At 43.5% G+C, this 12,209-nt stretch overlaps 1 protein-coding gene across 2 annotated transcripts in view; it reads right to left on the bottom strand.

The window, feature by feature from the left end:
• Positions 1–12,209, bottom strand: part of MAT2B (methionine adenosyltransferase 2 non-catalytic beta subunit) — a 56,387-nt gene that overhangs the window by 35,044 nt on the left and 9,134 nt on the right. For both annotated transcript variants that reach the window (XM_077265974.1, XM_077265975.1), the window contains one exon: positions 392–583. In XM_077265974.1, the coding sequence (XP_077122089.1) occupies positions 392–583 (192 nt within the window). The remainder of the gene's footprint in view (positions 1–391; positions 584–12,209) is intronic.

Below are 12,209 nucleotides of genomic sequence, written 5' to 3'. Positions count from 1 at the left end.
GGGGAAGCAAACGGGTATACAGACAGGACAGCACGGGATCACAGCCGATTCTGTGAGGTTCAAGAAATTGCTCAAAAACAAGCAGTGAAATGTTTTACCTCACAAAGAGTCATTTGTGACCCCATGCTGTCCTATCTGTATCCTCTTTTGCTTCCTCCCCTGCCCAGGAGCTGTGGTATGATCAGACCATGTTACTGTACGGTCAGACACAGACAGTACATAGCAGGGACACATGTATAAGATTATCTCAGCACAGGAACTTTTTTTTTTAAACACATAGATATTGGAATAATAAAAAGTTCCACGATCTATCGATTAAAATGTACTTTGTTCATGGGAAAACCCCTTTAAACACCTTCCCATGAAATCTAAAGGTCACCTGATATTTTACCTTAAAGTCTTCTACCAATTCCTTCACTGCAGAGGAGTCCAGCAGATTCAGGATCTCATGCTTAGGGCGCACCCGGGTGTAACTGCAGCCCACTATGTGCCAGTTGGCGGCCTTGAACTCTCTGTATACACTTCGTCCGAGGAGACCAGTTGCTCCAGTTACCAGCGCTTTTTTGCTGGGAATAACATTATCCTACAAGATAAAAAAGTGACAATCCTGCCAGTAAGAGCATTGCCGCAGATTCTGAGCCAGTCACTGGAACTTGGGTATTTTCTTTTCACATTCCTATTGCATCTGATCTGCAATTTATTAAAGCAAAATAGGAAAAGTTCAAGCAGCAATTAGTTCCCAAGGACGTCTACAAGAAACCAGAAGTTTCAGACCAAGGCCAAGTCTTGTGAGAGGGAGAAGCATCCCAAGGCTACATCTCCTCCCTTGATATCTCAGTAGCAGGTCCGCTCATGTTAACCCACTGTATCTTCTGACCCCTGCGAGGACTCTAGTAATGTGAATGGACAGCTTTGTGACCCAAGAAGCCATTTGTTTCCCGAGGGAAATCTATGAAATAAATACACGGATGATTCACTGAACAGATCGCAGTGAATTTATCAGCATAAGGGCAGATGTATCGGTGCACATCAGCTTTCTGCCCAACGAACACTACAATTACTGGGCTCCGGTTAAATGCCATATTTAAATGTACACCGTGCCACTTTTACTGAGAAAACGTGTTGCCGGAACTAATAGTTTGGAAAAGTGCTAGAAAACAACATGAGGTCCAATCTGCCATGTTTTAAATTCTGTACCATAACCATCGACATGGTGTGTATGGACACTGAAGTAGGTCTTCATACCCGAACGCAACAGCATTATCCACATAGAGATTGTCGAATTCAGATCAGGAGAACCACAGCTAGTCCATACTTGGAATACAAATGTCAGATATCTGAAGCTGGCACTAAAGATTATAAAAGGAGATTATAAAAGTATGATCATAGGAAGGGAAAACTTAGGGACCACCAATGACCATGATTTGGGATTGTAAAGACAGTATTGTATTATCATTGTGTTGTTATATTGTGCTGTTTCATTACTATGCAATAAGGTTTGCTCTCATTAGAAGTTTGTTCTTCCTCTCTCCCGGTCTCTTTCTGATATAGCTCTTATGTCAGTAAACCCTCCCTTCTTTGTCATTCACTGTCTATCAGCCATCTTAGAAGCTCATGTGTTTGCAGCCCTGGTTCTGAAAAGCCTCTTTTACATACTGTTTGTGTGCACAACTACAAAAATTCAGCTGCAAAATAAACCTTCTTCTGGAATCTTCATGTGTGCCTCCTGCAGTCGAGTTCAAGCTATCTGATGATATATTGATATATCTCCGTGTGAGTACTGGTTTTATACTGAGGTAGCTTAGAAACTGGTGTCTCAAGTGTCCCACATTTGCAGCTTAGCTATGGAGTCAGAATAGGGTCCATGCTACAATCCTGTGATAAGGCAGAGCTCTGTATCAGCGGTTAGCACGGGCAATTAGTCTTCATGGAGCCGAGGAAAGCGGGCTGGAGGTGTTGTGGGTGAGACTGGGGCCACACCTGAACATTTGTGAGAAGGATGAGAGGACAATTAAGGCTTGGGTTAGACGGCGGCTTTGACCGTAACACAGGTACCTCGGCTAAAGCTAACACCATGCAGTTGCATCATCGTAACGTAATTCAGGCGAATCAGGTCATATGGGCGAATGGGATATCTTTAGAGTGCTGTGACAAGAAAAGATTAAAAGCAGCAAACCGGTTCAAAGTTTTTGCTGCAATATGAGAGAGGTCTCAATGCAATCTCAACCACGATCATAAGCCGGGTGACTTATGACACAGAAGTGGTGATGTGTTTCTATTATATCTTTTCATTGATTGTTCCTATCCTGGTTTTGGCTGGCAAAAACTGAATGTGTGAATGTGGCCTAATTATATAGAGTGGCATGTAAAAGTTTGGGCACCCCTGGTCATGATTACTGTTTTTGTGAGCATTTAAGCAGGTTGAAGATGAAATGATCTCTAAAATGCCTAAAGTTACAGATGACACATTACCTTTGTATTTTAGACTAAAAACATTGTAATGTTTTACATTTTAAAAAGTACAAAATGGAAAATGGGCCAATGCAGAAGTTTGGGCACCCTGCATGGTTAGTAACTAGCAGCACTCCGTTTTGCAAGTATCACAGCTTGTGAATGCTTCTTGTAGCCAGCTAAGAGTCTTTCAATTCTTGTTTGAGGGATTTTCATCCATTCTTCCTTGGAGAATTCTTCCAGCTCTGTGAGATTCCTGTGGCGTCTAGCATCCTCTGCTATTTGGAGGTCTAGCCACAGATTTTCAATAATGTTCAGATCAGGGGACTGTGAAGGCTATTGTAAATCCTTCAGCTTGCGCCTGTTGTGCATTGTCTATTGTGGATTTTGAAGTGTGTTCAAAGGGAATCTGTCATCACATTGACCTTTCTAAACTATTAATTTGGCTATACAGGCTATAGACTGCTGAAGAAAGTCCTCCCTGTATATCTCATATCAGCTGTGTTGATGCTGAGAAATCCTCTTTTATCGCTTTATATAAGTGACCTCTTTCAGGCTCCAGGGCAGATGGTACCTGGAGATAACTCTGCCTCCAGAGCTTGTTTTACATGAAGCTGGCGTTACAAGCATGAGGCATGTAACACAAGACAGAAGAAATGTGTCTTCATCAAAACACATGCTTGCCTCTCTGAGCTCTGCTGTATTGCAACAATATTACATCCTGTCTGCCTGTGATATGGAAGCTGGAGCTGAGAGGAACCTGCAGACGTGTCAGTTATCAGGAGAGCAGCCACTACACATCACACTAGTAACAGTGGTAACCAAGTCACATCACACTGGTAACTCCCCCTTATATTTAAAACAAGCTGTGGAGGCAGAGCTATCGTCCAGGCACCGTCCTCCCCAAAGCCTGGAAGAGGCCACTTAGATATGGAGATTAAAGATGATTTCTCAGTAACAACACAACTGATATGAGGCACACAGGGAGGACTGCTTTCAACAGTCTATAACCTGCATGCCCAAATTAACAGTTTAGATTGGTCAAATGTGGTGAGATTCCCTTTTAATATCAATATCGATTTGTAGAAGCCATCCTCTCTTTAACTTCAGCTTTTTACAGATGGTGGTATGTTTGCATCAATAATTTGTTGAAATTTCATTGAATCTATTCTTCCCTCTTTTTTTTTTTTTTAAATCAAGTACTTTTTATTAAGGCATATATCAAAAATGTAATACAGTCTGCCACAAACTTCAGACAGATACAAAAATTACAAAGCAGATTGAAACATTTTCATTAACATGAACTAGCCCCTTTAGGCTACTTTCACACTAGCGTTAACTGCAAACTGTCTCAAAACGTCTTTTTTCAGAAAAAATGCATCCAGCAAAAGTTTTTGCTGGATGCGTTTTTTCCCCATAGACTTGTATTGGCGACGTATTGCGACGGATTGGCATACGTCGTGTACGTTTTACGACACGTCGTCGGCAAAAAACGTTGATTGTAACGTTTTTTGTCTCCACCTAAAAAACGTGTCGCGACGTATCCTGCGTCGTTGGCTGCAATGGAAGCCTATGAGCGACGGATGCGTCGGGACACGTCGTACGACGCAATACAGCGCTGCAATACGTTTTTTTTTTTACACTGAGCATGCTCAGAAGCAGAATTTTGTTGCCAATTGGCCAGACACCCCCAAATCTATATAAACCTGGCCTGGGCCTTCAACCCCACATATGCCTGCAAGACCCAGAGAGGAGAAGACTGCCAGCAAGACCCCAGCCAGCCCCAAGACCCTAGCCAGCCACAGGACCCCAGCCATAAGACCCCAGCCACAAGACCCCAGCCTGCCACAGGAGCCAGCCACAGGAGTCGGCCACAGGAGTCAGCCACAGGAGTCCAGCCACAGGACTCCAGCCACAAGACTCCAGCCACCATAGAGCCAGTGTGAGTATTGCAATTTTTGTGTGCATCTGTGTGCCTGTGCATTTGTGTGTGTATATGAGGTACTGACTACAGCAAGAGTTTAAAACCTGAAGAGAACCAGAGGCCTGCCATCGTCCTGCAACAGCCAGTGCCATGCTAGAGTCCAGATCCACCCTGATGCCAGCCACTGTGAAGACCTGCTGCTTCAGCCAAAGGATTGTCAGCCTTTTGTATGTGTGTGTGTGTGTGTGTGTGTGTGTGTGTGTGTGTGTGTGTGTGTGTGTGTGTGTGTGTGTGTGTGTGTGTGTATGTGTCTTCTGTTTGGGTCCACCTTTCTGCCTTTGTTGTACATATGTGTATTTGCATAAAGCTCATGTGCTTGTGTGTGTATGTGTGTGTTCGTGTGTGTGTGTGTGTATTTTTGTACGGCTGTGTGCTTTTGTAAGTATGTCTTCATGTGCCTGCACCTTATTATGCCTTTGTCAATCTTATGCCTGTTCATGTGGGAGGGTATGTGTCCACGTTCAGAATTGCATCAGGATTTGGTCAGGATTTTCCATCAGTATTTGTAAGCCAAAACCAGGAGTGGGTGATAAAAGCAAAAGTGTGCCTGTTTTCCTATTATACTTTCCCTCTAATAATTGTTACACTCCTGGTTTTGGCTTACAAATACTGATGGAAAATCCTGACCAAATCCTGATGCGATCCGGAATGTGGACACATACCATGCATGTTTGTGTGCGTCTTGTTGATTGCATGTGCATTTGTCCATGCTTTAATTGGTTAATTGCCTTTTTCTGATGTATTTACTGTATAGTGGTCTGTGCAGCATGTGGTTTAAATGTGTGTTGTTTTTTTTTTTTTTTTTTTTTTTTAAATCTGATGTATTTTTTAAAAGTCTAGCGGTCTGCAGCTTGTGGTTTGAATGTGTGAGTGTGTTTTTTTTTTCTATTTAAAAGTGTTGATTTTATTTTACTGTTGAAACCATTTGCAGTAGATGTACTTGTATTTAAAATAAAGAGCTTTTCTGCTCCTAATTGTGATTTAAAAAAAAAAAAAAAAAAAAGTAAAAAAAAAATAAATAAAAATAAAATGTTTATTAAAAAAATGTCCGTAGTATCATTTCATAAAGGTAAATTTAAAACTGGTGTATGTACCAATGGTTACACATGCAATACAGAGTTGGTTGAGGGCTTATTTTTTAATAAAGGTTATACTGTAAAGGTTTTTTTGGGGGGGAGGTGATTTTTTAAAATAAAATGTGGCAAACATATTTTTGCATGGTGGGTTCACATTTCAAAATTTTTTTTTTTGGGACATGGAAATGAATGCTATAACGTGCAACTTTTTTGGGGGGGTTTTGGTGTTCACCTGTAATGAACATTTCTGACATCATTTTAGCAGGGTGTTTATCGTTAAACATTACCTAGTTCAGGGGGTGGTCTAACTATAAATCCATTATACATATTACAGATACACCAGGACCGCAGCCACTGACCAGCCCACCAGGACCACACCCACACCTTTCAAAGTAAGTTTTGAAGACCCCCAATCTGCTACTTCAATGTGTAGAGCAGATTGCAAGTGTCTTTTTAACTTACAGAAACACCAGGACCACAGCCGCTGCCAGCCTTGCCCACCAGGACCACAGCCGCTGCAAGACACAGCAACAATGTCCTCTTCTGACAGCCCTCCTCCACAGCAACAGCGTGTATCGGTAAGTTAACACAAAAAATGTTGTTTTTTTTTAAGTTTTTTTAAATTACATTTTTATGGATAACTACATGCATAAATTATGTTTCAACAGGAAGCTGAATCAGATGAGGAGCTGTCAGAAGGGGGTGAGACAGGTGGAGAGATGCAAGTGGAGGAGGAACCAAGTGTAAGTAGTGGTGAAACAGTTGCTTCGCACATCACACTGCACCATACACAAAACAGATTTTCATACATAACTAAACACAGAAAATATATGCCTACATTACTGAGAATTTGTTTCCTTTATTTCAGTCTCCTGCTGCTGCCGCTGAAGGTTCTCCCAGACACTCCCAGAGTCGGCGGACTCGTCGCCGCGGTCGGCCATCAGTGAGTTTTTTTTGTTGGGAGGGGGATTCTATTGGTACTTTAGTGTTTCAGTGTAATAATTTGTTTGTTTTTCTTTTTTTTTGGCACAGGCTTCACAGCGTGCTCCCGCCGTAGAGTACGATGACGATGATGACGACATCGACATAGATGGTCTCATCGAGGAGGTTCGCGAGCGGGAGCCGCTGTGGAACATGGCTGACCGCAAGCATTCCGATACCGGTGTCACCCGTCGGCTCTGGGACGAAGTGTGTCACAACCTCTTTCCAAGGTGGGAGAGCCTTCATCCTCAGCAGCTGAGCAAACTAGGTAAGTATTCACTTTCCAGTGATGTTTTGAGCTGACTGTAATGTATTGCATTTACCAATTTTTTTTTTCTTATTATTCTTGTCTTCACAGGTGGAAAGGTTAGGAAGCGGTGGCGGTCACTGAGGGATCGCTTTAAGAGGGAATTCAACGCGGAGATGCAGGCCCCGAGTGGCTCTGCAGGAAGGAAGAGCAAATATAAACATGGCCCGGCCCTCTCCTTCCTGAGGCGAACAATGCTGAGCAGAGTGTAAGTATTCTACAGCCCACTAATAACCATGTTAACCTGTCTACTTAGTTTGCTTTCAGTCAGGGCTTTTTCATATCAATGTATTAATTTCTTTTGTTTTTTCTTTCACAGCACCTTCTCCAGCCACCGGGCGCCTGCATCTTCCTCTGCGCCCTCTGGAGCGATCCCTCCTGAGTCCGCCACTGAGGGCCACGTCGATAGGCCCCACACCACTGACCCCTCCTCTGACCTCTCTGTCCCCTCCTCTGACCCCTCTGTCCCCTCCACTTCATCCGCCCCAAGCAGTGGAGCATTATTGCAGCCTTCATTGCTCGCATCTGATGCTGAACAGTTAGCGTTCCCTTTACCCCACCCCTCTGATCCTGCCACCTCTAGACCACCATTAGGTTCTTGGCGGCAGCGACAGAGGGGTCAGGAAAGGAGCTATGCTCCTGAGTTCTTACACCTGAATGCATCCTTCCAAGGCTCTTTCAAAATTTTGGGAGAGCAAGTGACTGCTGGTTTCAACATGGTGCAATCACGCATCAGTGAAACAAGCCAGGAAACCAGCAGTCGCTTGGATAGGCTGCATTCAGCTGTAAGTCCAGATCCGGCCAATATTTTTTTCCAATCCATGCTCAGGAGCATGGAGAAGCTTTCTTTTGAGCAACAGATGCGGGTAATGAATACCTGCCATAATGCTCTACTGCAGGCCATTAACGAGCCCCAATCGACCCACACACCTCCCCACACATCCACTACAATTCCACCCCAGGCCCCATTTCCACCCCAGGCCCCACCCCAGGCCCCATTTCCACACCATGCCCAACCCCAGGCCCCATTTCCACACCATACCCCCCCATTACCAAACCCAGCCCCAATACCCACACCAGCACCATTACCAAACCCAGCCCCAATCCCCACACCAGCACCATTACCAAACCCAGCCACAAACCCCACGTCAGCCCCATTACCCAACCCAGTCCCACTACCCAACCCAGTCACAATACCCAACCCAGTCCCCATACCCATCCCGGCCCCAAAACCAAATTCCTTCCCCAGTGTTTTCTTCCTTGCCCAGCTTCCCTTCCCCAATAAGTATTCCCCCTACCCCAACACCACCCCCCTCTGGTCAGCCTCCTGGTTTTACCCCCCCCTTCCACTGCACCCCAAACAAGTAGGGTTTCCCCACCTATCTACGTGGTCCAACCTTCCAGCCCCTCCTCCCCTCGTATCTCCACCCCACACTTTCAAGACCTATAAACGGCTGTTTGTTAAAGTTATTTTCTACCCAAAAATGTAAAAACTATTTTTTATGAAAGTTTGAACAGAAAAAAAATATATATATATGGTTTTTGGAAATAAAATAAAGTTTTGAAAAAAGATTTCCAATAAAATTAAGTTTGATTAAAATTCTACTCTGTGTGTGTGTGGATTTATTAAGGTCATATGGTAACTAATAACAAAGGTAAAATAAAAATAAACACCAGACGTGTCACAGGTATAAAATATTGGTTTTACTAGCAAGAAAACCACTCTTTTGTAATTTGTTTTTTTTCCTTTTTTTTTTTTTCTGAAGAAACACATTTTTTACATAAACAAACACATGGAAAACAGGTTAAACAATCATGTCTTGCCATGGGATCCGCCCGACAGGTGACACAAAATAATCGGCAAACTGGTCCCTCATCCTTGTAACAGAACCTGTAGAGCGAACCGAGCTGCTGCGGTAGTCCCACAAGGTTGTCTCCAACTCTTCGTCATCCAAGGAAACTGGCTCCTTTGAAAGGACAAAGTTGTGGAGCACCACACCGGCTTTAACAACCTCGTCTATAGTTGTGGTTTTCAGTTTGATTGCCGTCAGCAGAACTCGCCACTTCGCCGTCAATATGCCAAAAGAACACTCCACTACTCTTCGTGCTCTAGTAAGCCGGTAATTAAAGACCCGCTTGGTATGGGTTAAGTTCCGGCTACTGTACGGTTTCAGTAGGTGCGGCGAGAGTTGAAAGGCTTCATCACCTACACAGACATATTCCATGGCTGGTTCACTTGTTCCTAGCAGTGGTCTGGCTGACGGGAAATCGTAGCTCTCTCCATAAAGGCAACGACCCATTGGTGAGTTTTTAAAAACTTGCGAATCGTTGGACCGTTCATACGCTCCTATGTCCACGGCAAGGAACCTGCAGTTGGCATCTGCAATAGCCATAAGGACGATGGAGAAATACTTCTTGTAATTATAATACTCCGATCCTGTTCCTGCCGGTTTCGCAATCCTTATGTGTTTCCCGTCAACTGCACCCACACAATTAGGGAAATTCCTCTTCTGCACTTCGCAACCAGATGTCCATGGATGGTTGGGGGATATACTCTGGTTGCAAAGTGGTCCAAATAGCCCGACATGTGTCCTTCACTATTCCGGAAATAGTGGAAATGCCCAGCCTGAATTGGTAATGGAGCGAAGTCATAGATTCACCCGTAGCTAGGAAACTTAAAAAAAAAAAAAAAATGTTAGAAAAAATTGCACAGACCAACAAGTTTCAATATGGCACTGTTAATTTTTTTTTAAGGACGGGACACCCAATAAAACCAGCATGAAACCGGTGTAAAAAAAAAGTGGAATGTCCGCAAAGAAAACCAAAATTACATGCTGCAGAAAATAGTGCGCAGTATGGCAGCGCAGTATTGTCTGCAGCATGTAATATAACATTCAAAATGACCAATGAGAGAAAAAAAGCAGTTGCATGTCATCAAACCCAAAAAAAAAAAAAAAACTGCGGAAAATGCAACGCAATATTTCAGCGCAGTATTTTCTGCAGTCTGTTATATAACATTCAATATCAGCAATGACATTTAAAAAAAGCAGTGGAATGGCCGCAAAGAAAACCAAAATTACATGCTGCAGAAAATAGTGCGCAGTATGCCAGCGCAGTATTGTCTGCAGCATGTAATATAACATTAAAAATGACCAATGACAGGAAAAAAAAGAGGCTTACCGCAGGGTCACCATCAGCCGCTCCGCCGGTGTGATGGCAAGCCTCATCCTTGTGTCCTGTCTTCGGATGACATCCTCCAGTTTTTGAAGCAAAAAGTCGAAATGTTCCATCCTCATCCGCACGTAATTGTAGAATTTGTGTGGATTGTGCCGCAACTCCAGGTACAGAGTGGACTGGACACCCCGAGTCATCCGTAGTTCATTAATCGGATGTATCCAGAGTCGTCTCCGTTGCTGCAGAAGCATCCTACGTCTTTCCGCTGCCGCCTCCTTCTCCCGCACTATGATATCCAGGCGATTCGTCTCAAAGATAACGTCGGTATCCAAACTAGCAATCCTCCCAAGAACACCTTCCATCGCTGCCACAAAACTAAAACCCTCAAAGATGGGCTGTAAAAACAGTAACTATATAGTTTTCCATATTTTCCAGTAGCCAATCAAATTTGGGAGCCTCCCATTTTAAAAACGGATCCGTCGTAAAAACGGATGCAACGGATGGTAAAAACGGATACAACGTATGCAACGCATCCAGTATTTTCGACGGAAACGTTTAGCGGATTTGCGACGTATCCGTCGAAATGCTGTATGCGTGGCATACGTTTGTCACCGTTTTGCACTTTTTTGACGCATCCGTTTTTTCGGCAAAAAAGACGTTTTGAGACGGTTTGCAGTTAACGCTAGTGTGAAAGTAGCCTTAGAGGAAACTCATTCCTGAGCATTTCAAACGTTTTAATAACACCACCATCGAATAACTGATACATGAACCAAATGCCAATACGCCTCCACTGGCCAAACCCCCGCAATCTCATGAACTCCGTCATTCTAGGGTCAAACCAAATTAACGCATATCGCGTAAATTCTGTCACCCCCTCCACTGTTTAATTTTCTGCTAAACTTTCCCCATCATAACTATGGATGGGAATTTTTCTTGGTTCAATCTAAAGCTACCCGCTTCCAAACTAGCCAACAATGGACCCTTCCCCACTATATATTCAGTGATTATCCCAGCTGATGTATTTTGGCTAGATTCTCTCCAGCCCACCATATGCTGACACTGGGACGCTATATAATATATCCAGGGGTTAGGGACCGCCAAACCACCCTCGTCCTTTGATCTCTGCAGATGCTCTAATTTGATGCATACCTGTCCACCCTTCCGAATCAGATCCCTAAATAGAGTATTAATTCTATAAAATTTGCTCTGTGCCAGCCACACTGGAGCATTATGCAGTATATAGAGGAGCTGAGGCATAAGTATCATTTTGATCAGATTGACTCTACCTGCCACAGACAGAATTAGTTTCTTCCAGGCTCCAATCTTCTGCTGAAATTTCCCAAGCAAAGGAGTCAGGTTGAGACACACATAGTCCTCTATTTTGTCCGAAACCACGATACCCAAATATTTAAACTCATGTACCACCCTTAAGGGGATCCCAGGGTCAAGTGTCAGAAAAGCCGCCATGTCCAAGGGAAACAATACAGACTTGTCCCAGTTAGTAGACAGTCCCGAAAGAGCCCCAAATTTAGTAATGCTATTAATAGTCACTCTCAAAGACTCCTGCGCATCTTCTAGAAATAAAAATACATCGTCCGCATACAGGGATATCTTCTCTTCATGACTTCCATCATATCTATCCATTCTTCCCTTTTACCGTGAAATGTTCCCCACGCTAATGGCTGCAGCACAACCCCAAAGCATAATTGATCCACCCCCATGCTTAATGGTTGGTGAGATGTTCTTTTACTGAAATATTGTGTCCTTTTTTCTCCACACATACCTTTGATCATTGTGGCCAAAGTGTTCCATTTTATTCTTATGGGTCCACAGAACTTGTATACAAAAGAACATTTAAACAAGCCTGATTCATTTTGGAAATTTCTGACGCTGAATTTTATGGTGAGGATGCAGGAGAGGTTTTCTTCTGATGGCTCTTTAATGAAGGCCATATTTCCACAGGTGTCTCTGAATAGAAGAACAATGTACCATAACTCCAGAGTCTGCTAAATCTTTCTGAAGGTATTTTGCAGTCAAGTGGGGTTCTGATTTGCCTCACTAGCAATCCTACAAGCAGATCTCACTGGAACTTTGATTGGTCTTCCAGACCTTATCTTGACTTCCACTGTTCCTGTTAAGTGCCATTTCTTAATTACCTTATGAATTGAGGAGAGGGCAACTTGAAAACGCTTAGCTGTCTTCTTATACTCTTCGGCTTTGTGGGCCTCCACCATTT

This window comes from Ranitomeya variabilis, chromosome 5, assembly GCF_051348905.1.
Source record: "Ranitomeya variabilis isolate aRanVar5 chromosome 5, aRanVar5.hap1, whole genome shotgun sequence".
Taxonomy (NCBI): domain Eukaryota; kingdom Metazoa; phylum Chordata; class Amphibia; order Anura; family Dendrobatidae; genus Ranitomeya; species Ranitomeya variabilis.
This window is presented reverse-complemented; position numbering and strand designations above follow the sequence as displayed.